Source organism: Pavona decussata, unplaced genomic scaffold (genome assembly GCF_977016875.1).
Source record: "Pavona decussata unplaced genomic scaffold, jaPavDecu1.1 SCAFFOLD_134, whole genome shotgun sequence".
Taxonomy (NCBI): Eukaryota; Metazoa; Cnidaria; class Anthozoa; order Scleractinia; family Agariciidae; genus Pavona; species Pavona decussata.
This window is the reverse complement of record NW_028145547.1, coordinates 5803174-5828804: the sequence shown is the minus strand read 5'-3', so window position 1 is coordinate 5828804 and position 25631 is coordinate 5803174. Positions and strand designations below refer to the sequence as shown.

General features: G+C 37.6%; 2 protein-coding genes across 9 annotated transcripts in view; one reads left to right on the top strand and one right to left on the bottom strand.

Annotated features, from left to right (window-relative positions):
* The window catches only part of LOC146467950 (neuronal acetylcholine receptor subunit alpha-7-like), a 31012-nt gene extending 20321 nt beyond the window's left edge, over window positions 1-10691 (bottom strand). Inside the window, exons 1-5 of one of the 4 annotated variants that reach the window (XM_085125606.1) lie at window positions 10541-10691; window positions 10339-10416; window positions 6969-7021; window positions 3767-3857; window positions 2373-2495 (exon numbers count right to left, since the gene is read on the bottom strand). In XM_085125606.1, coding sequence (XP_084981732.1) covers window positions 2373-2495; window positions 3767-3818 — 175 coding nt within the window. In that variant the 5' untranslated portion in view covers window positions 3819-3857; window positions 6969-7021; window positions 10339-10416; window positions 10541-10691. Of the gene's footprint in view, window positions 1-2372; window positions 3037-3766; window positions 3858-6968; window positions 7022-10338; window positions 10417-10540 lie in introns of those variants that run through there. The other 3 variants (XM_085125607.1, XM_085125608.1, XM_085125605.1) reach the window with 3 other exon arrangements.
* The window catches only part of LOC146467949 (neuronal acetylcholine receptor subunit alpha-10-like), a 51411-nt gene that overhangs the window by 5306 nt on the left and 20474 nt on the right, over window positions 1-25631 (top strand). Inside the window, exons 1-2 of one of the 5 annotated variants that reach the window (XM_085125611.1) lie at window positions 1551-2129; window positions 18249-18327. The gene's annotated coding sequence lies outside the window, so the exon portion shown is untranslated. Of the gene's footprint in view, window positions 1-1550; window positions 2130-18135; window positions 18328-21292; window positions 21924-25631 lie in introns of those variants that run through there. The other 4 variants (XM_085125610.1, XM_085125615.1, XM_085125609.1 and 1 more) reach the window with 4 other exon arrangements.

Sequence of the window (25631 nt, the reverse complement as noted above, 5' to 3'; positions counted from 1 at the left end):
TTATTTATTTTATTTTATTAGACTTCGCCTTCTAAAATAAAACTATAAACAGAACATGACAACGTAAACAGAAAATAAACAAGTACTGGGTTAAGGCAGGGTGATCACAACAGCTAGCGCCAATTACTGTGGGCCCAAGATTAACAAAGTTCTAAACACTCGAATAAGATAGTAAAATATAGTAAACTAATAGCAACACGAAACAGGCTCTGAAAGGTTGCGTGGCATATTACATTTTAAACAGACAGATTTCCAGGTTCTAGTGTCCTCAATATCGAAGCACGAAATAAGTGCATCTTTGTAGTATGAGGAGAGCAGAGATTTAAATTTTACAGTGGCAACGATTACAAATACTGCACGTTGTCCAGATTTATATCATTGGCATTATTGACTTTCATGTTAATTTCTTTTTATTTACGATCTTCTTTAAAACTTCCTTTTAGCTCTTTGTTAAAATTTAATGATCGACTGGATGACATTTTTTTGTTTATCCTGTGAAATATTCTCCTGGAATATGCCATTTGAGCCAAACTGCATTTTTTTTCGAATTTCCTATTGTTCTTTTAAGAACTTCTCAGTGAGTTATAATTTCCATACATACCAGGATAATTGGAAATCAAAATAAGCATCGGATGCGGCTCGAAGTGACGCAACAGTATACATCTTATTTTAATACTTAACCAAAGGAGAAACAACATCCGCACAAAGAAAGGAAATAACCGCAAACCAAATCTTTTTATTTACGATCTTTCTTTAAAACTGCCTTTTAGCTCTTTGTTAAAATTAAATGATCGACTTGATGACATTTTTTTGTTTATCCTGTGAAATATTCTCCTGGAATATGCCATCTGAGCCAAACTGCATTTTTTTTCCAATTTCCTATTGTTCTTTTAAGAACTTCTCAGTGAGTTATAAATTCCATAAAAATACCAGGATAGCTGGAAATCACAATAAGCATCGGATAAGGCTCGGAGTGACACAACAGTTTACAACTTATTTTAATACTTAACCAACCGAAATACAGCATCCGCACAAAGAACGTAATTCAACCGCAAACCAAATCTTTTTATTTACGATCTTTCTTTAAAACTTCCTTTTAGCTCTTTGTTGAAATTTAATGATCGACTTGATGCCATTTCGTTATTTATCCTGTGAAATATTCTCTTGGAATATGCCATCTGAGCCAAACTGCATTTTTTTTCCAATTTCCTGTTTTTTTTTTAGAACTTCCCAGTGAGTTATAATTTCCATACAAACACCAGGATAACTGGAAATCAGAATCAGCATCGGATACTGTGCGGAGTGACGCAACAGCACATCTTATTTTAAAACTTAACCAACCGAAATACAGCATCCGCACAAAGAACGGAATTTAACCGCAAAGCAAATCTGTCATAGCAGAACGTGCAAACTTATTTTACATCCGGGAGGAGCATTTGAAACGAAGACGGCAACGAACCTGAGTTTAGTTTAAAAAACGAAAAGCGAATGAAATACAACCCTTGTTAATTAATTTTTGTATTGAATCCTTGTTAACATTTGTAGTGACTGTAGATAACGTTGTTACTTTTTCTCGCGAATCGGCAATGTGAGTAAATTAAAGTCATTGTGGCACTACCTGGATTTTCAATTTTTCACGCAAATAGTCATGTTAGCATAATATGACAAGCCATACTGCACAATGTTGAATTCCATGGAGGTATTTTTACAGCGTAATCAGCTGGACTTCAAGTGAATTATCAAATAAAAGCATGTTGTGGTTAAGGGATGTTTACATTAGACTATCTCTCCTGACGGCACGAAAACCTCTTTAAGAGATTTTAATCTATGATTTGAAATTTCCTTAAGGCACGAGAAACATGATTCAAGCCAAGTGAAGAACACACCCAAAACAGCGGTATTATTTTCAAACGTCTACTTAAACGACTTTTTTTTACGACGGACTGGACGGAAGCGTGCCAATTTAATCGCAGGTTACGTGCTTGTCAGTGATAAGTTTTAATTTCGAAAGCCCATCCTAAAGCCAGGGGATTTTGACGCATTGTGACAGCCTTAGTGGTTGAGCGTTGAGGCATTTCGTATCGCCGTCTTTGGGAACATGTCACGCATATGCTTGAGTACAATACAAGGTACTGTATCAAATAAGTTGCATTTTTCCCGTGCGAAAACTGACATGGTATTAAACATTCATTACGTATAACAAGTACAAAAGCCGAGTGAGTCTTGGCTTATCTGCATGTAAATTAAAATCTTCACATCGGCGTTGTGAACCTTAATCATGAATTCAAGTTCAAGTGCAATAAAGTAGGAGTTAGCTTAATATTAGAAAGCAAAATATTTAAATGTAGGATGCTTTAAATATTATGCCGTACCCAGTGTGTCGTTGTTAAGCTCCTCGGTTGGGCTCGTGACCAAATCCATCGGTTGCTCTGTACTCGTTGCTTTAATACCATCAAAACTCTGGTTGTTGGTCAATAGCCCAGCTCCATTGCCTTCTAGACCGAGCCATATTACAGCAGTGAGCAAATGGAAAGTGTAGACGCCGCGAAGAGCACGACAAATTTCCAGCGCCATTTTCTTGTCGCGATTCGCTTAACCCACCAGGAAAATCGGAATGTTTGCACCTGTTTTTCGCAGTTGAGGCGCGCGCGGAACGGACGAGAAACAGACCTGCTGTAATCAAGAGCTGAGTACTTATGCAACGCTTGTGAGTATACCGAGTTTGATTAGACTAAGCTACGAGCCAATGATATGGATTCTCTGTATTGATCCGGTTAATACCCATATTTATCGTCACTTGAGTGATTATCATGCGGATAACGCTCACCAAAAGACAACCAAGAACCGCGAGAGTGAAAATAAACAAAAATAACAAGTTAAACTGAATCCTCTTCATTGAAAACAAAGCAGTAGTGAAATGGACCGATCAAGCCGACATCACGAATAGCCATAATGTCATCTTCTATTCCAATTTTTTCCCTTATAATTGCCAGTCTTTTACTATGATCGATTTTAATCAGTGGGGATTTTGGAAGTTAGGAACGATCTGGAAATAAATCTTTGCATGCAAATTAGGACCGAAACCCCATGGCACCTTGCCCGCAAAAATTATGTAACCAAAGCCACGAGAATTCTAGCAACGGAAACACCGATGGGTAAATATTTTTAGTTTCTTTTCACAATTTCACTTCTTCCTTGAACAAACCGCATTTCTGGATAATTTCCTAAACTATCAACGTTGGCATTGTTTACGTCTAGAATTTGACATTTGCAGTAAATACGTTTATGAAGTCGTGACAAGCATACAAAACTATCTTCTATTTCGTTTTAGTTTGCTACATTACGATTTCCTAATTTCTAAACAAGAAAATTTTCATCTCCTTTCGATGTGTTTTGAACACGTAGCACAAGGTGATACAGTCTTATTATACTTAGAATCTCACATTATGTACGAAGATAAAGATTTGAATTCGAAAACAATGTACTCTATACTCTAAGATTACAGCAGATTGCATACACAGAGTCCCAATTACTTTGAAAGCTCAATTATAGTATTTGCGCAATATTCAAACTACCATACGATTTTGAAATAAACGCATAATTCGCATGCTCATGATGTTTGGTTTGCTCATCACAAAAAGTTAGTTTTCTTTCCGATTCCCCGTTGGCGCGGGGGACGCATTCACGGCGTCTACACATAAACACTGAACAAAGAAGATCAAATTCATATCAAGCGAAAGTTTGAGGGAAGGAGCGGCATGAATACCTGAGTGAAGCACCAAGATTACGACGTACGCGAAGGACAGCAAGCCCGCCATTTTCTTCTCCCAGGCGGATTCTTGTACGGTTTCAGTCACCTGTTTGTAGAGAGTAATTAATATTTAACGAAGTGGTGTGGTGCGATATTGACAATTTTTAGTATTCCCTTCTGTTATGATTAATTTGAATAGACAGAATACACACTACGCTTTAAATACAGTAACCGACGAGACAAGAAAGTCGATCCGCTCGCCGTCATACCTCGCGCTGCCTTTGTAACTGATATCGTTGTGCGAATATTGAGGCAAAGTTTTCATAGTTTTCATAGCGGATTTCATACGGTTTCGCTGCCCTCGCTTCCAACTACAAAGCTTTTATTTGAAGGTGTGAAAAATAATTGAACTAGAAGTGTATAAACTCTTCTATTGTTGTCCGTAGTCTCGAGGGAGGATTAATTGTAGATCGACCTACGTTTTCTCTTTTGTCCAAAGTCTGCGCGACCCCCACTCACTAATGCTATAGCTACAGATCTTTGGGAACAATAAAGAGTGTCTTTTGTATTTCTTGATTGCTTTTTGAAAATTTCAGGTATATAAAAACTTTGAAAAATTTAAATAAAAAAAAAGTACATATATATAAAAGAAAAAAAGCCGGTTTAAAAGAGAATAAGTTCAGTGGTAGCGCAAGCTATCTTTGATTATCAATAGTCTAGCTGTTTTCTAAAATCTTACACCATATTTACTTTTCGGATAATAACTTACAACTCGAGAAGTAAGAACTTCAATTTTATGTTTTGACTATCGTAAACTCTTTATATTTTCAATTAAATTCTTAAAATAAACTCAATCTTTTTCAAAATTTTGATTAAGGCAATTATTTTCGCAGGGAATTAAAACGTTTAAGAGGCTACAAATTGAAAATCTTGTGAACGGCTTGTGTTTTGCTTTGAGCCTGATTGGTTACGAATAATTGTTTTCATATGTGAACTGCAATTTTTTTAGCAAAAATTATGGACTTCGAATTGAATTGAACTGAGTCCAAGCAAGGTTTCTTTTGATGTGGAGGAAGATGGCAAATGTCATTAAAACAAAAATAAAACAAGACAGAGCAAAAACACTTATGAACATAAACCAATAATAAAAAACACTGAAAAATAAATAAAATAAAATAAAATAAAAAATAGGTGTTTTAACAAGCGTTGACTTAATTATTGTGAAAAAGTGTGGGGCAATTATTTTCTGACAAGGACTAAGTTGGAAAGTAGAAAAGAAATGGAAAGTTTGGCTTAACAACGGAATCATGCATACACAGGTGCCTCGCAAAAATAATGGAGGGGTAAAGAGACAAATTCTGAATAAATCGAACTTAACGTTCAATATATATTTTTCTTAGTGGATAACGAATTGCCTCGTTATTGCGGCACCTACTTTTGAACCACCGAGTTTGCCTTAATTTATCTTCTCCAGCCCGTTGTCGTGTTCACCGCAAGATTTAGAGATGACATGTCGTTTGCGCAACTTAGGCGTCCAGTAGTTTTGCCATGCTGTTTTGCCGTGAAGGTATCAGTAGTTCAGTACGGTCAATTTATTAATTCTGAGAGCCATAACCATACTTGCAATTTATATGTCGGATAAGTCGCGCAAAATCAAGAATTGAGTCAATTCAAGTTCAGTGCAGATAAGAATGGCGTCTGCAATTTGTTCTTTTTTATGCTAACCACCTTTTAAAGTAAATTACATTACTTGTTGCTTGTATGATCACTGGGCTTATTTGTTACACAGGACTATTTTAGTTTAATGCAATGTTCACTGTTGTCTTAAAAGTTGTTGTCTTGTATTTCTGACAGCGCGCGGACAACTTTCAACAAAGCAATTTGTCGCGGCAATACAGAGCACGTTTTTGATATGTCTTCAAAACCTTCTAACGCATTGCCGCCGCAAAATGTTACATTAAAAGTTGTCCGCGCGTTGTGGTACGTTAAAAATTGTCCCGTGTAACGTCACCTTTAGTCTTACTACCCTCTCATGTGGACTGACTGGCTTAGAAATACGATAGATGGGAAATACACCAGCACGTGCCGGCCATTCTTCACCGCTGAGACAAGGAAAAGTACCGAACCCTATCATGGGGGATAATCTGCTCAAATTATCTTGAAGAAAAACTTTTAAAAAATTGAAATTTTTGTTGTTGCTTTTGAAAATATAACGCATGTAATAGATACATCCGATATAAGATATGATAATTATTGTGGCACTTCGAAGCTCTGTCATTAATTAAGGCTTCTGGTAGGGACTCAAATGAGGTCATATGTTATGGCGGATTTCGTGCGATTTTTCATAATTATTTCAGTCCCCCAAAATGATACTTTCTTGTTGTTATATAAATTTTTCCTCTCATCGTCTTAAAACAGCACCTTGAAAAACTGGATGGCCTTTTCTTAACGGATTTGGGAAAATGTTACGCATTAAACGATACTCCCGGTCGAATCTGCTGGAAGATGATATGATTTTCTTGGCACATAACACCATCAAGAACTCTAACGAGGAACGATGACGTCATTCAAAATGGCGGATTCGTGGTAATTTTCTCATAATTAGATTATTTTCTCAAAACTCGGCTTCTTGTTTTTTTGCATGGGTTCGGTAAAATGTCCTTTATCCTTACGGTTTGTCGTGCAATGTTGTCTTATTTGACGTGGTTCATAAGTTCAGCACTGTGCCTTTCACTTCTAAAAGGATTTATAGACTTTGTTATTTGGCGGATAGTTTTCGAAAAAAAGAGGGAAATTTCACGCAAATCACTATTATCAGTTGATTTTGGAGAGGGTGGGGCGGGTAGATGGTGAATCATCGTAGGTTCCCACCTACAACGAGGTCATATTCTACAGGTTTTTTGTGGTTGGCCATAATTGTTTCAATCATACAATATGAATTCTTGAGGCAAAAGGTTAGATGGTTGGCTTTGTTATTTGCCGGATAGTTTTCGAAAAAGAGAAGGAAATTTCACGCAAATCACAATTATCAGTTGATTTTGGGGAGGGTGGAGCGCGTAGGTGGTGAATCATCGTATGTTCCCGCGTACAACGAGGTCATATTCTACAGGTTTTTTTGTGGTTGGCCATAATTGTTTCAATCATACAATATGAATTCTTGAGGCAAAAAGTTAGATGGGAACCAAAATAGAAGTAAAAAAAGCTTGTCTAAACTTACCAGGACGTCTTCAGGATCCAGGTAATGAAATATTCGTCGGTCACGTCTTGAAACTGTTCAATTAAAGAAAACATGTATCAATTATAAATGCGGCACTAAGCTATGCCCTAAAATTGTTCACCAAAGAAGAGATAGAAGTGGATATTTACCGAGCCGCGGCTCAGGGAGGTAAATGTATAGGGAATTTACGCAACCACGACAACGACTGCAACGAACGTGAGAAAACAAAAGGATTAATGAGCCAAAAAATGGGTCTGCACGTACGTTAAAACTGTGCATACATTTCATCGCAAAACAACAACGTGAAATGACCAAATTCAAAGTTCTAAAGAGAACGTACACACGACGGTAAATTTTTCCTTTCCTTTCCTAACTTTGACGCCGTTGCTACTTTCTATGTTCCTAGATGATTCGACCACGTCGTGCAGGTTGAACGGGTTGAAATAATCACAAAGTATATTTGATCACGTGAATATCTATTTCACAGTGACGTTTCGCTGGCGTTACCGTTGCGGTTGCGTGAAGTCCCTTAGGACTAGTTATTAAAACAGAGTCTAACTTAGGCCGCGGTTTAAGACAATCAGTGGGCGTCCAAATCTGTTTATAAGTGGTTTATTTTAAGTAGATAAATAGTTTTCTACTCTGGGATGCCAGTCTTCTTGTTAGTGTCAGCAACAGGCAATGTTTAGATACGACTGTTGGCAAAATTTAAAATGGCTTAGAACGTGGTTTTGTTAAACACCGTCTAAACTGTCTTGAGCTCTTAATAACTGACCCGTAAAGTTAGGACCACTTATTACCGACACTGACGTGAATATTTTTTTTAGTAAATACAAAACCAGTGGATAGCCATGCAACCTCAACTTGTCACGTGTTTCTGAGATACTGGTGAAAAACTCGCGTGCAAAGACTGGTGACGAGATTGTCCGCAGAGAGATCTCCTTGAAAATAGGCAGATTTAATGTTAATGTAAAGAAGGTAATTTTTTAGTAATAGTGTTAGGTGGTTAATGATTAGCTTGTAAATCATCCTCGGAGACCAAGGGGCAGATACTTGGGTCAGGAGGAAGTCAAATTTACCCGTTTTCAACGTGACTTCCTGCTCGGTGACCCAGTTATCTACCCTGGGTTTCTGAGGATGATTATGAATAGGCAGGCTTGTAACTATAGGTATAGGTATACAGATATTTCAATTAACGTCGTCGGATCAAAGCTTAAAGCTTAAAGACATCTTCAAAGAGGCTGTCACCTCATCCATTTAAAATCCTAACATTTCTTTCATCCATATGGCTCGCCATCGTATATCTTCACTGGACAGACGAGGCATAGCTGATTTTGATGAACTTATTCATACAAAAATTTCACAGAATCTTGAGGTCTTGTCTTATAGCTTTATACTTTGATCCGACAACGTGAATTGAAATAGCTGTATATAGAATGGACAGGCTTGAAATAGTAAAGATGTAATATTCAACAAATCCCGATTGGAGCGAGTACCGCTCAAGCCTGAAGTTTTTGTCATGCTTTCGTTTTGCAACTGCTCTCATGAATTTCATATATTCACTTCCACACGGATCTTGTTTTATATCTGACATAGGAATATCTAAATTCTAAAATCCCGCAATTCTATTTTGAACAAAAATTAGCTGAAATTCTCGGCTACAGTGCAAGATTCTCATAACAGACGAACTAAAAGACTTGTAAGGTAATATCTGGAGAATTTCTCTCAGTGATCAGAAATATATCAGGTGGGCATCGAATAATTGCAAGTTTTAGGCCCGGGTCAAACGTCGTACTTCACATGAGACGAACTAAACTGAGCGAATTAAGTTCATGATAAGTGCAAAGTTTTACTCAATTGAGTTCATCCGACTCAATTTGAATCGACCAACACATTCTATCCGTCTGATTCAGACGAATAGAACGCGGTGTGAAGATCGACTGTGAGAAAAACGTCGATCTTTTCATGAATCGAACTTAATGAATAAAATCCCCACTTAAATCCCGCTGATCGATCGAAAGATTCGTTTCTGCTTCTCTGAAGCAGAAGCGAATTATGTTCGACGAATTATGTTGGACGTATGATCCAGCGGTCGAGCTTTACTAATTTGGGTCGACCCAAATCGCAATTTAATTCAGTTCGTCTCGATGTTAAGTGCGACGTTTCACCTGGGCCTAAGAAGATATTAATTCTCCCTCTCCACCGCCCAGAAGAGCTTGCTCGCAAGCAGTTTTAGCTGTGATGTTACGGCGATTACGAATTCATTGCGATTTTGTTGCGATAAGAGCAGAATAATATGAGAGCAGAGCGCATGCGTACGCCAGCATGGGATCCCCATGGAACTGGGACTTCCTTTTTGTTTGCATATTATGTGCACTGCTTTAATCGCAGCCATATCGAAATTAAACCGCCGATAAATTGCTTTAAAAGCAAGTAGAGCTCGCCATTAGTCACAAATGGTTCTTCAAACCGCCGCAAGAATCGCATAAAAGATCGCTGTGTGGCGGCTCTTAATTGCGAAACAGCGCAAAACTTGTTTTTTTTTTTAACTATTTAACAGAAAACTCATCAAAATGCTAATGAAAGTAAACTAATAAGAAAGTTTGCACGCAAAACAACGGGACAATAACTTGGCATGGGTTCCAGGATGCTTTTTTTTTCTTTTGGAAAATTTACACCCACTTGAAATAGCTCAGGTTTGAAAAAAAAATTAAAAAACTTTCTCAATATGTAGTCTTGGTGGGAAGCAGGTGGCCGCGATAAAAACCAGACTCCGCTCGCTCATCATTACCTTTTATAAGGTTTATATAAAAAGACTAAAAAGTTATTATTGTTTTCGCAAAAAATATTTTCAAACGGAAAAAGTAACTCCCGAACTTCTGAAGTCATGATGACAGGAACTGAATTAAAGCGTTATGATGTTATTAATTGCTTTCCAAGCGCAACTACGAATTAAATGATAGGATACGAGAAAGACACGAAGACAGCAGCGTCTGCTGTGATCGGCACGGCGACTGTGTAAATTCTAGAATTTTTAACCAGGTGCTAGGCGAGTTGATTAACTTTCAGGTCGTTACGGAGTGTCTGAGAGCGCTTCAAAGTGGATTTATATTTTTGTTTAGTTCTAGCTGATATTTCACATTTGAGAAATCGTAAAATTTGTTCCACCCCTTATCGGCGTGTTGGTAATGAGATTTATGTTCAGCCAGGAGACAGTTTCTTTGTCCCAAAATTTTTATAAATATGTATTCGTTCCAGTGTAGTACTAGGTAATATGCAGAAGGCATTCGCGAATAGTTAACTGATTACCAGAAATACTACGTACTTGCTCGCATCAATGTATATATCAGCATGCAATACAGTAACTTACCTACTGGCTGCCAAAGGATCAAATCGGACAATGTGGTGGCTCAAATCCTGTCCTCAGTTTAACTTCAACTAACTGATCCTGAAAAACAAAGAGTACAACTAATTTCCATTCGTAAAGACAAACGTTTTTTTGGTCGACAGTTTCCTTCAGGTGTTACTTTAGGGCTCAGATCACGAAGAAGTACAATTTGCCTATAACTTACGCTTAATCCTTCACAGAGCTTTCATACGCTGTCAGGGATCTGGCATTAGTCGATGTTTTCTTTTTTAGAAGTCATCTACAAACGTGATTTAAGCTGCGAGGTTTTCAAGGTATGTTTTCACAATCGAGAAGTTGCGTTAGTTTTGTAGTTTAAACATGAATTCTAACTATACGCGCGCAGCGGTTGGCGGCTGATAGCCGATGTCATTTGGTTACTGGTCAATTTTTTCGCCGAAAAGCCAATGACACTTGGATTTGAAGAATTTGTTTTGTCGTTATAACCCCGAGTCATGAATTTTAAAAAGATGGGGGCCTACTGCAATACAAAATAAACAATTTTCAATTAGATATTTTGTATTCCCCAGTTATTTCGAAAACAGAGTGAAATTTAAGTCAATGCCTCCTTTGTTATAATAGTTCAGAGAAGAAACAAAGAACCAAGAAGAAAAGAAAAATTAAAACATGTTTTTAGGACCCGGCATATCACGCCACTCTTTTTAAATTTTTAAATATGTTTACAACTTTAACTGGCGGCAACTCGTGTTTAAAAATTACATTAAAGACATTTGGCTCGTAATTGTGAGTTTGTGTCTTAACGCCCTTCATATTGAAATAAGCTAAACCTGCCATTAAATGTGTTAAAAATGGCTGAAAATGTTTTCTTTTGCTGAGCTTCTAAAGGAGACAATTGGCTAATGTTTGCTGCTAATTTAAGAACTAAACATTATGTCAAATAAAGTTTAAAATATTACACACGAGCTCATTGAGGAAACTGACCACATGATAGTATTCTAATCGGTAGGCTCCCCAGTCAATTTACAGAGACAGAAAGCACAATCTTGGAGATTTTTGTAAAAAATATCAACACTGGATATTGTTTACACTCTTGAGTGGTTGGCAGACTAATCACCTTTATAAAGTGAAGATCTTATTCGTCCTGACGACGAACAAGAAAAAACACACTGATGTAAACTCGAATCAGTCGTGAATGATAGACCATAAATATTCGAGAGCTACCTTGATGTTTTTCCACCTTTTTCTCTAAACTCGTACTTTTTCTTGTCCGTTCCGGCCATGTTTGCGAAAAGTATAGAACGAAATTCTACTCCATGCATCGACTGCGACACTGGAAAGATACGGGATAAGTCCATTGCAGGGTATGTAACGCTGGGAAAATTATTTATGTATTTTGTGCCGCCATTTTGTTTTGACAAGTGGCAACCTTTTTACTCGTGTGAGTACAGGCCAAGGACTGACCATTTTAACACTTCAGAGCGGGGGAAACAGATGCCAAGGCTGGGAAAATACCACGCTATAGAAAATTATTGTCAATCTTTCGTAGAAGAAAACATCGTCACAGCAAAAAGAAGGAAAGAAATATCTTGCAGACTATATACAGTAAGAGAATTTCCTACAAAATTGTTCAGTCTCGAAAAACTTCAGGCATAAAAATGTTGCCCACCCTTCCCTCGAACCTCAAAATACTCAATCATCCACTGCTAACTTTTTCTTATAAATTCACCTGCCCTTCTTCCACACCAGACGAGGTTTAGCAAAACCGCGGTCTAAAATGATGACAATCTGACCAACTCGAATGGTCACACGTTGTTTAAGCGGTATCAAGAAGGCATACAGCGATAACCAGACACATCTATTTTAGAATGACCCACTTTTGAACAGATGTATTACGGCATAAGCCCCCTCCCCGCCTCATGGTCTTAGTTAGACTTGCAAATAACCGCCCCCCCTGGAGTCTATATGCCCCTGGTTATTTTCCATTAATGTGACGCGTGGGATCCTTGTATTTCATTGGTTGTTGACGTGGCGTGTTGACATGTGGGCGAAACAAAAGAGGCGGAGAATGTTTAAAAACGGTTACAAGGGAAGATATTTTCGCAACTGTATGTCGCTTTAAATGAATTTAGCATCTACAATGATTTCTCGGATTTCTGCTAAGCCTCCTCAGGTATTTTACTGTGTTTTTAAACATTTCTTTTTGTGGTACAGTAATCGTTTCCGTTAAGCTTCTGGAAAAATTTCCATTTTGGAACTTGGCAGGTGGATTTGAAGACGTCCAACAGTAATAGCGAAAGTTTTATATACATTCTGAAATATTTACATTTTGTGGTTGACAAAGCTGGTTTTTCATTGCTTTCGTTGCCGAATATTTGTTGTGTCACCCTTCAATGAACGGAGATCTTTAAGATAAATGCATAAGCTTTCTGCTCAGTTAGCACTAAGTTTAACTTAAACTGAATATGACTGAATTGGTAGATGGCTTGTGAATAAATGGTGTCTCATTACCATTTCCACCAATTGTGGTAATCTTGAAACAACTAACTGATGCTGTCGTGGCTGACGCGATATGCACCTGTCCAGAGTGAAGAGACTAATGTGGGCTCAGTCTTAAGTTTTGTTAAAAGTGGAAAGTGCATTACCAATATAGGTTGCATTTTTACTGAGATTAAGAATGATGTGTGGTTTTTGCACAATGGATTGCTCTTAACTGCACTTTGATTTAGTGTCAGGCTCGATGGATCAGAGAATTAACTTCGCAGTGTTATTAAAGTGCTAAAGTGAACCCGTGAAACTTCTACTGAGCTTTGGCCCTAGCAAGGAAAAGGGAGACCACACGGGCAAAGAAAAGATCTTTGACCTCGTAGGGAATCGAAGCCACGACCTCCGGATTTGATTAACCATTGCTCTATCGACTGAGCCTACGGGGATCTCCATCCAGTTACTTTAAGAGCAATGGCTTGAAACGGAAAGGAATAAAATAAGTCTTCAAGACTTATTTTATTCCTTACTCGGGCCTTAAAAATTGTAAAAGTTTTACAATTTTTAAGGCCCGAGTCCGTATTATAAAGTGTATGACAAGGAGTATTTGATTTATTACTCCCATTTTTATGTTATTAGGGGTCATTGAAGGGATGCCTCCAAAGTATATTTTTTACGTTTCTTCAAACGTTCGGTTGTAGCCATTTAAAACCCTGCCTTTATGACATTAACAGAGAAAAGTTTCTAAAAATCGACTCAAGTCCAACGCCTTAACCTCTGGGCTTAGCATATAGTATCATTAGTGGTATGTTTTGGTTAGGAACATTGTACCAAAGTGTCAAGTGGCGAATAGAAAAGAAATCAAATTTGATTCCACAAGCTTCAGTTAATCTTCAAAATGTGATGGAAACATTCTCTGGAAATGAAAAATTCTTGGAGTTCAATACCGAGCAAACATGATTCCTGAACAAAACAATGAAAGAAATCAGATATCAAGAAGGAGATATGACCTACATTCCACAAGTTTCACTTGGACTTAAAAAAAAAATGTCAAATAAACATTAACTGGAGAGGACAAAATCTCGAAGCTGCTCAAATTTGAAATCTAGGCATTACCAAACGTAGCAAGTAAAAGTTATAAACAAATCACGTGCCAAGAGGAAGATACACCGAGTTATTATTATTCACAAATTCAAGTTAAACTTCAAATCGGAAGTTAAACATCTACTGCTTATGATAAACTCATTGAGGTAGCTAAATAAACATGCAAATACGTATACGATTCTTGAAGTTTGCAGAACGTAGCACAAGATTCGGTTAAATCTTAGTTAGTGTAAATTAGCAGCGAATCTCAGAGCTACACAGGGAACGTACATGTTCCGAGACAAGAACGTAGCAAGTAAAAACTGTTAATAAACTAAATCACATACCAAGTGGATTCTTCCGGATATCGTGATTTCACAATCCAAGGTAAACTGTAAATAAGCCTTCCCCGGTAGCGGTGAAATTTCGGCACCGAATCGGGCACCAACATGATACAGCATGAAAATACGCGCTTACGAACAAGCTAACCTTGGATCCAAAATTACTAGAGTCAAGCGGTTTTATATTGGCAATCGATTCTAATTCTGACCATTAGCTCATCCCCGCGGCTTCCCTTTGTTTTCTTTTAATAGTGTGACAAAAACCCTTTGCTATATGCTCATTAGTAACAAAAGTTCAACTACCATCATAAAGAAAGTGTCTTTAAAATCTTTACATGAGTATGAATTATTAGTCTGTAATAGAGCCGAAATATTGTAATGTTCAACAATGTTGAATAAACCAAAACTTGGTTTCTATAATGATATCAATTCTTGGCCTTGCTTTCTTCATTTTGAAAGCGTCTCTGTTAAGCCGGCTAATAAAGATAAATTACTTGTAAAAAAAGACCAAAAATTTATGTTGTGAACACTAAGAGAATTCAACGTTGGCGTCTATTCTTTCTTCACGTGCACCGATTAGTTGTATTAGTTTTCTTTCTTCAGTACCAATGCTGTGACATTCGTAACGGCATCACCGATTAAAACTTGAATTGGTGAGGCATATTTTTATCAACAAAATAACTTCGAAGTAGAGTTACATGGAATTTTCTTGTACCAATATATTTTATCTAGTTTTATTCTTACTGTTTCGATAGTACCAAATAAAACTATTCAAAGGGAACACTTGGGGAGAGCTGTGAGGGCCTGGAACTTGTTTGAGTTCCAAGGGAAGCTTTGTAAGCCAGGTCCCTCACTTCCTTCAAATTACCAGACCTGCAGGCAATCAGATCTTTGAAGTGTCCAACCCATTTAAAGCGGCTTAATAGGCATATATATTGAATGGCTGTTGTAAGTAACCGCCTGTGAATAGTGTAATCAATTGAGGAAAGAAATAACTTTTGTGGTTATTTGAGTTCGATTGAAGTTATTTTCTTAAAATTGGTTTGATTGGTCATTCAGTTACTGAGATAGGTGAGAAACAAGACGATCGACGTTTTTACGACTCAAATTTTTTTTCTCAGAAAATTCCTGGGTCATCATTTAATTGGCATTAAGACAGAAAGATATAAATTATTTTTCTTTAGGTGACAGGTATGCCTTAGTTTGGTCTATTTCTTCCATAAATAAAGGCATTCAAATAATTTAACCTGTATTTAAAGTAGCAAAATCTGTCGACGGTGTTTACAGCTTTTGCATAGCTAGGTTGGGAGTTTTTCGGTTCATATGCAAACGCTTCACCGACTATAGTTTTCCTCAGTACCCTACGCATTGTTGGTCAAGTTTAATTTGTTCTCCTGGGATTTTTCGTGTGCTTTATGTCCGAAGAACAGATGGAACTGCGGCATGGCAGGTATGAAACGGTGGGAAATCGGTACCTTTACTGAAGTTGTATTGCTAATGAAATGAGAATCAAGAAGTTGTTTTAAAAATGTCTTATTCCTCACCTAGTCAATCGGGTTGTTTCTCACAGCAATATCATGAATGGATGACCAATGATCTAAATGTCGCTGAACAGCTTCAAATAAGCTCGAATCCCAACACAGGTAGACAACGAATAAATTATGGACAGGTGACATCAAAGAAAAAAAATCCTGCTTTTTGAACTTAGGCTTGTCTTAGACATGGTTAATAAAAGGCAATGGTTATGAAGCCTGACAAACTTCTTTGTATGCTTTTGTTAGCATTTTTGGCCTTGACCGTGCACAAACCACAATAGATTTTGAATTGTGTTGGAGCAACTGACCAACTGATCAATAGAATCGTTCCTATTGAGATATTCAACTGTATGAACAAAGGATTGTGCACGGTCGTAGCCCTTCCGGCGACATACTAAATTGCAGCACTATTGTTTTCATGGCAAGGTTTCATAACCAGTCTATTAACTTTGTCTTAGACGAGCGCGTTTTCCTGGACAAGTTTGAATTTGACAAGTTTTATATCTTCGTGAGTACCACCGACAAAATTTGTCAGGCTTATCCTTGATAAATCTTCTGATGTTCCAGCGTTTGAACGATTACACGAGTACGATCAAGCGGATTTAAACGACGCGCCAACAGACGCACAACGAAACTAGATATATAGGTTTGGGTTACACATAAAACTCTATTAACAAACTTAAGAACGCTTAAATATATATTTTAGAGTGCTGATGTGAGGACTATGCCTGTACTGCTATCATTATGATTCTCCGGGCTGGCTAGCCCTGTTAGGGAAATTTGGTTTAGCGAAGAAAAACTTCAACCCCAGCGGAATTTTAACCCACGAGCTCTGGATTAAATTATCAGTAGTCACGGATAACTTGTTCGCCATTTACACATGGACGAGTCAAAATTGTCGAAAAACTTGTCAAAGAAGCCTTGCTCGTGTGCAACCAGCCTTATTCGTTGTACTTCGGTATGCATTTTTTATGTAATAGCCCACCGTCTCTGTCTGTTCACGAGCCTATGATTATTCATGATGGTTTGTTTGTATTTACGAGGACTGTTTGAAGCAGTAATTATCATCTTACCGAGGTATAGTATTATTATTTCGAGCCATGAAAACAATTATGTTACATGTAAACTATTCTCGTAAAGCCGGGTGCACTATTAATTGTGAAAAAAGCTTGTCTTTTTCGATTCTGCATAAATTTAACGGGATACAAATGAACGCTTAATTTTTTTCGAAACACCTTTTTAGTGTGCACTGTAACCTCGCTTTTGCGTTCGATATATAAAACAAAAAATTGATTAGTTCTAACCCCTCATCAAATACAAGGGGATATTAGCTCATTACAAAAGCTTGATAAGTGTACGTGATACAAAATCCCAATTTGTTAATTCAGGTTTCTGCGCTGAGCAACGAAGGCATATCTTTAACGCCACTAAAGTGAAAGCTGGTTAAAGAGTTTTTGGGAGAAGAAAAGTTTGGTTTCACAACGTAGCAATGGTTACCTGTTGTTTTTGTGCATTCAACGTCAACAAAGTTCAGAACTCTGGGAGGTCTTGAAACCGTTAGTTTCGTGTGCCTTGTTGATTAATTATTGTTTGTGTGTGAAGGAGTCAAAAGGCAGCCGACTTTAAGGAAATTGAATACCACCCGGGAGTCATCATAAGTCGTCTTTGAAATGATTCTTATTATCTGTTTTGTTCCTTTTTATCATTATTTTACTACTAACAAAACATAATATTTATTGCGCGGCAGTGAGATTAAGCGACGAATTCTTCTTGAGCTGTCGAGGTCTTTTTAATTAAATTTTGCTTAGGTTTCCGTTTGAATGATCCTAAAAATAACAGCGTAAAACGCTCTTTGTGTGTGTTCAAAAAGTGATCCTTTTTACTTACAATTTTTGTGCGATGGCCTCTTCGCACGCACATTTTAAATGATACTTGAATATGCCAAATGCTTTTACCCCTCTGCTAATTATCACTTTGCTCGATGGCATGTTGAAACTGAATTGTTGTTCTGTTTGTCTAAAGCGACTGTGAACGAGAAAACAAATTCTATAAGTTAATATGGAATGTTATTTCTAAATGACAACAATTCGTATATTGAATCACAGGGCATGTTTTTCATTGGAAATGTCACTAGAGATGTTTCTTTTTAATGGACTGGATGCTTGTGTCAGGCATCTTTAGTGCATTTATTGCACATTATAACACACTATGGCTATTAGCAAGCATGGCAATACACTCGGCGTCATAAGGATATAGTTTTGAAAACGGCAACCTCCCAAGGGGATGAGTTAATTCGTTAAACAAAGCTATTCAGACGCACGTAGATATTGTTTACTCAGAAAGTTAATAAATTGCGCATATAAACTGTCAAACGAGTGGACAAAAGATCCGCACACTTCGCTATGAGATTACCTAAGTCAATTCCTATAACATATTCGGTGTGAATCAATTTTGACTTATACCTCCTTTGCAGTTGGATCAAACAGAAGTTGACTGCTTTTTGGATGAGATGTAGACCATTTTTGATGGAGTTGGACATCTACATTTCTCGAGTAAGTTCTCAGCTACCAAAACTTCTTATTTTTGAAAATAATATAATCGCCGGCACGTTAGTAAGTTAGTCGATTTAAACATTTGATATGATCACTTCACACTTTCCGGACCACTTTCTCAGGAATGTCATGATCAGTAAACTTAACATCTTTACTGAGCAATGCTGCGACGTTTCTTTGATGTGCTTTGAAAGATCATTTCAACTCTCTGTCGTCTTGGCGTCGTAAATTACAATTCTCGAATTTGTATGCAGAATTGAACGATCTTACGTAATTCATTTGTGGTCGGGAGCAGACATGCCTGAGAAAACAAGTTTCAACGGAAAAGGGACAAAACTGTGCTAAGCTATATACCCTACAAAAATGTTGAGCAAAGGCAGCTTTCAGTTAAAATTGGATTGATTAATTACCAATCAAGGAGTTTTTTAAATGTAGTATTGCATCAAGCCTGGTTCCCACTTGTGCGATAAGCACAAGCATAAGCACAAACAAGCTTGCGACGTCCCCACATGTGAAACAAGCCAAGAAAATAAGGCTTACGCAAGCGCAGTAACGTTGGAGGAGATCTGGAAACTGATTCAAGATGGCGGAATCATCTTGCTTGTGCTTGTGCTTACCTCACGCCGGTTCCCACTTGTGAAATAAGCACAAGCATGAGATAAGCACAAGCACAAGGAATGGAAAAAGTTTCTTTTTCTTGCCCTTATGCTTATGCTTAACTCACGCTTATTTCATGCCGTTCCCACACGATTTTTCTTATGCTTTTGCTTGTGCTTATCTCTCAAGTGGGAACCAGGCTTAAGGCAAGCTATGTATATATGTATAATGTAACCAGACCGTCAGTAAGTACGAGGAAGTGCTTGTGTCCTCTTGTTTACATATCTTATGAGTGCCGTAACTTAGCTTACCGTAAACTTGTTCATAGGATGAAATCTTCTGGCACTCTAGGTTATATCTTGTCACAGGAGATTGCAATTATCTTTGACTATTCACTTCGCTTTGCCTTGTGACTGATTGCTATTGGAAATTATCCCAGCCTTTAAACAACTTTGTAACATTACAGATTTTTGGAAGCAGCATGCATTATTATTACCAGAAAAATAATAATGCTTCCCCTGAAATGCGTAAATGACACAAATCCGTGATGATAAATTGTCGATTCATTTAGCTTATAGCTTAACTTAATTTTACAACGCACTGGGTTATTCAGTGCACCACGGTCACGTGACCGATGATGTCAGAAAGTCAAGAATTTTATGTAACGGTCTTTACACGTACTTCTATTAACATATCGAATTTGCCAATGGTTGCCTTGTGCCACCAACTCGCGAAGATATGGTTATCCAAAGTCCCAGAATCCCTTATCTTTACAGTTATTTTAAGCCCCCTTAATTTTTACAAAACGGTGTCAAACTCCCAATTTTAAGTAACTCTTACCAAAAGCCTTTGTTTTTTAGCTGATAGCACCGTATTCACACAGTGAAGTAATGACGCTTATTTGGGTGTAGCTAGTGAGTTATGTTGTCATCGCCCTGAGTTTGATATGAGAGATATTTGATGACACGTTTTATTTCCACATGAAGTCGCATCCTCTTGGGCTTCAAATTGACAAAGCTATTTTGCATTCAAATTTTTTCTGGTTTAAAGGGATTCTGTGATGCTGTTATTATAATTAGTCATTTAGTAATTATAATAATGATACGTATAGCCGAGAAATGACGTCATAAAGGTGACGTCAAGATCCTATGGGAGAAGAAAACGAACCAAACTTACAATTATAGACTTCTTTCATAAATGGAGGATCTAATCACTGTGATTGAGAAAAAAACAGATGTGATTTATGGACGTGTAGCCTGTTCCAGGCGTTCAGATGGTGGGGAAGGGAGCAAAGAAAATTGCGATGCGCGCGCCGGAGTGATAGTGGGAAGACTTATATCTGAGCTTCTATGACAAGCTAGAAGGACGTGTTAATGCCAGAAGATAGGAAAATAGAGCAAAAGGAAGTACAGAAAATCGCCAAGTACCAAGACCTAAAAATGAGTTTGAGAGACTTTAGGAAAAGAAATCCACGACAGTGCCAGTTGTGGTCGGAGCCTCGGCTCCCAGAGACTTTGGAAAACACCTGAGTTCGCTACAGATCAGAAAGGCAGCACTACTTGGATCAGCAGAAATCCTGCGCAAAGACGTCTAAAATTCCTAGATTCACGGATAAGACTCGAACTCGGATCAGGACCAAAATCACCAGTCCAGGACAGTTTAGTGTACACATGCATACAGGCATGCTGGGAACCACGTGTTGTTGCTTGGCCGACATCTTGAATCCAACGTGAAGTCCACCCATCCAGTAGTGATTTTAGCAAATACCCACTGCTCAAGGGTCCAGATTACGCACAACCTTTGTAACACCATTTGGACGATGCTGTTTTAACACGCTACCATTTGGTACCACCTCTTCGTCGTAATTCCGCCCGCTTTTCTATGAATCGTCTTCACCTTTTGTTTTCTTTGATGGTGGTGAGTGTGTGTAATCTTTAATGAGGATGCCAACATCACAAAAGTGGTTTACAGAAGGGTCCTCTGGTGGCTCACATCCAGCAAGAAATGGCCACATTTTGTCACCCAATTCCTTGAATAGGCTCGTCAGTGTACCCGACGGGTGTAAGCGTGGAGCGTAGAGTTATGGAAAATTCAGCATGTCACATGACAGAAACAAAAACAAAATGGCGTCTTTTAATATAGTTAGGAATTTCACTGTGCAGCGTTCTTGAAACTCTCGTTAAGGTCCACGCGCCGGCGATTTACTTTTGGACTGATAATCACTCAAGGCGATTAAAGTTAAGCACATTAATTTGTAGAGTGGAGTAATGAAATACAAAATAATTAACATGGCACGGTAATTATTCCTACAACATATATGCGTCATTGATGGCTCCAGACTCAACACAGATCCCGAGAATACCACTTCCGTCGTCCAGTTTGCAGTCAAATGTCATCTCCTGACCATGATCGTTGATGAACTGCTACTGTATGATTATCGTTTTTTGATCCAAGGAGTTTACGAGAGTACAGATCCTCGACTGCATCCACACTGGCGACTACGGAATGATTACGTGCAAACGACTGAGCACTCCCCCAAAGGCGCATATCCGTCTGGAGGCCGAGACTCGATAAACAAATAGACCTGGAAATAAAGGACCTGAAATGCTCTGTAAAATGTGCTAAGGAACAAAGAGGACCACTTATGACTGCCTCGTTCCTACTTTATCACTTGGGAAAGGGAAAATTGCGACTGACGTGTATTATTTTAAAGGTTTAAAGGGAAAAATTGATCAAAACTTTGGGGTGTTATTGTAAACACGGCATTCCAGACCTAATAATGTGCGGCAATGTCCCACAGTACAACGTAGTGTCCTTCCCACAGTTTGCAGTAGCATACCAAATCAGCGCCGGAAATATCTTCAAACGAGTGGTGAAGCTGAAGGAGCGGTTGCACAGTCATGCATGCGCAGAAAGAATGAAGATATCTTTTAGTGTGCCCTCTTGACCCACAGAGAATGTCCTCTAGTCAAGTGATCTGCTAATAACCCTTTATCAGGGTAATTTTAATTTTCATATATAGTAGTTAACGAACCTTCATTGACACTCCTGGAAAGAGCACCTTAAAAATTGGTAAAATGTCCAAGTTTGAGAGTCTTGATCAACATGAACCACAAAAAGAAAGAATGGTATCTATTCTATCCGATAGGAATACGTCAGTCAAGGAAATGGAAACTTATCAAAATACAAAGTTCTTGAAGTTAAAATTGGGCAAATGTGGGACATTGACACATGATCACACTGGGGCATCGGGATTTATCAACAAAGACAGGTTAATAAGGACAGAATGGCAGCTTAATGCCAGGAAACATCAGGATTAAGAAAACGCAGAAAATTACCTTCCTATAAGAACTTCGCAAATCTTGCAGAAAGCGCTAACTAGCACTTAGAACCACCCTAGCCCGCGCATTTATGGCGTTTATCTGGACAAGGGTGGAAATGCAGACAAATTATAAGGAAACTTTAGCAATGATGATGATGATGATTTGAGATGATGAACATGCAGCAATATGTATCTGAACAATATAACGTTAATAATTCATCGTTATCTACACTCATCGGTAAAGCGTTGTTGAATTTTAGTCTTAACAGATGGGTCGTTTAAGATAACTAAGTCTATCTTCGCCACGTCACAATTTAACAGTATGGAGATGTCTGTATTTGTTTTATGAAAAAGATATGATCAGTAAATGTTGGACAACTAGGACCAATGTAAAATCACAAACCATTCCTCGTAAAAGTTGTTTTGTGAAAGTCGTTTCAGTAATGTAAATTCAACAGAAAAAACAACAGCCCACGACTTTCACATAATTAAAATTAAATATGTTCCAGACTTGTTGGCCATATAGAAGGAATATTAATATGAGATTTCTATTTCTAAATTCTCACGACATACACGAATTGCAGTTGCACCCCGATATATTGAATACCTCATAGTTTTTTAAGTGATCTTTCAATGTTAGCTGCAGACCCTTTCCATACAAGTGCAGTTTTAGGTTATAAATAAATTTAGTAAAAGCATACATTGTATATATATCCTTAGTCATATTCTCAGATTATTTTTGGAGACTGAGATAACAACATTCTAGGGTTGACAAACTGACCTTGTACTTACATCTTCTCCTCAGTGGCACGGTATTTGAATAAACTCGGCGAATCTTCAATTCCTTCCTCCTCGAATTCTTTTTGTTCTAAGAAGAGCATTTGAAAAGATATTTTTTTTGCTCAGTTACTAATAATTAATCACTTTCTTTCATCGGTCCAAGCGGGATTATCGACATCCGTTTGAAATATTCTGGTGTTTGTGAAAGCGCCACAGAAACTAACATCTGTAAATGCTACGTGCTCTTTGATAAAACAGCAGTGTCCGTGTATCTTTAGCGGTCTTAAGGTTTTTATTCTGCATTATATAAAGTGACAAATATTACAATCTGTTCGTGTTCACCATAAAACAATGCTCATTATCATAACAGAGGCATCAAACTGGTATTGAAAAGAGAAAATTATGAATTGAAAGTGGAGTGTAAAATGTAAACCCTCCTAGAAAAATGCCTTATGCATGTTAGAAGTTACTCAAGTCAGTAAGAGGGAGGATTTACATTTCTCAACTTGATAAAGTTGTATGTTTTGACTTGTTTCTCGACTTGGTGGACATTAAATGCATGGAATGGATCCTATACCCATAATTTCTTACCTTGACACTTACTTTCAAGACAATAATCACACAATTCGTAACAGTTAAATCACACGGTTTTCTGTTGTGGTTTTCGAAGTGAGAAGTTTTTCCATCTTGGAACTGGAAAGTACAAAAGCATCTTGATTAATTACTCGGTAATGAATCAAGATATTTCGGTTTGCAGTGATTTGCATAATAACCAAATTTAATTTATAGGCTTGATATCTCTCATTTTGATCTTGTATCTCAGGAAAAATTAAGCCAGCTTCAAGCCAGAGCATACTCTTTATTAGATTAACTAGACGTAACAAATCTTTAAAAGAAGAGAAAAAAGAATTTCAAGGTGGTTTAAGTGTATCAGTTTTCAGATATTATATTGAATACCAATGTTTTTAAGGTTAGAATGTTTCCTGACAGCTGGTAATCAAACCTTGTGTATCAATAGATTTTCGACTTAATATCAACCCAGTGTGAGGTTTTCAACTGGAACTAATATGTTTTTATTGAAATTACTTTAAAGGAAAACACAAAATCCACACGCTTTGAAGGCTCATGGAACTTGCCTTAAAACCTCCTGAATTTCTCAGCTGCTCAATATCGTGTTTCCTTTTTTACGAGATTTTACTGCAGCATACTGACAGCCGGACATTCTCAACGTGCTGATATTATCCAAAGCTCCACCTGCTGTAACTGTGGTTGATTTAAATACTTGAGATGTCTGCTCTGCTTAACAATAATTAATGTTAGGCATGTGAGAATTACAAGGCTCACTCATTGCATTTTAGTCTTTATAAAATCTTGAACCCTTTCGTTCGACCGCAAATTAGAAATTAGACATTGCTAGGGAACTGAGGCGGATCGATCAAGTGCTTCAACGTCCAAGATGGCATGATGGCACTGAGTATTTGTTGAACAGCAGTCGTATCATTTTTAATGAATGGAAACAAATTTAAAAGACCGTGAGTTATTGGCTTTACTACCGCGCTTTACCAAAAGGTCTGTAGCGAGAGCAATTGTGGGAAAAAAAAAAAAAAAGAAAAGAAAAGGGACGGCTTTGTTCTTTAGGTTGTCAATGAGTGAATACAGACCATGTTGTAATGAGACGTCTCATTTGAGAACAAAACTGAACGATGTTTGTTATTAGCAAGTTCTGTGAGCGAAAACTTTCCAACGAATTCTAGACCTGGTATACAATAGAGAATTGAATCGACATTTCTGTGCAGATTGGATTTTCACGTGTTGTGCCCCTACGTTGTCTGTGAAGACGATATTTCCTTCCGATGTTCTCAATCAATCAATAATCAATCAATATGTTTAATGTGGTCAGTACGCTTAGCTAAAAAAGCTAGTTTACAGGTACGCCACGGAAAAAAAAGAGAAAAGAAATTATATTTGAATAAATTAAGGTTAAGAACTAGCTAATATTAAAATATAAGAATTTAACAATGTTGTCACCAAGTAAAATGTACAAAAAAAATGTGATCATTAAAAGCAGTAAACATCAGTCAAGGATAGATCCTACATCGCATTCGGAGTCCCGTGGGATCTAATGTTTTTAAATTGTTTTTAAAAGTAGCGAATGTTTGTATCTTTCGAGACTCGTCCGCTATAGCGTTCCTCAATTTCGATGCCATGGGCAGCGTATCCCCATGATCTTATGCCGAAAGTTGTTGATTTTACTTTTGGAAGATCCAGTATTGTGGTGCCCCCAAGGAGTGGAGCACCTTACTTACTTTCTTACTGGCATCGTTATTTGGGATAACTGTTTCATTTGGATTGATGTGAGTTCTTTTTCAGCTGTTAGCTCAGGATTCATTGCAGGACTTTTCTTTTTCAGACAATGTGGATCTTATTAGTTCTTTCCTGACTTAGCAATCGGCTTAAAAAAGTAACACTCACACGATGAGGAATATTTATGATACCTAATTTGCTGATCAGAAAACACACCATTGTTTACTCAGTCGACACTTCAAAAATTTTGCATAAGTTTTCTTATGTTGTCATACTAGCGGTTAAAATTAAATCGCAATGG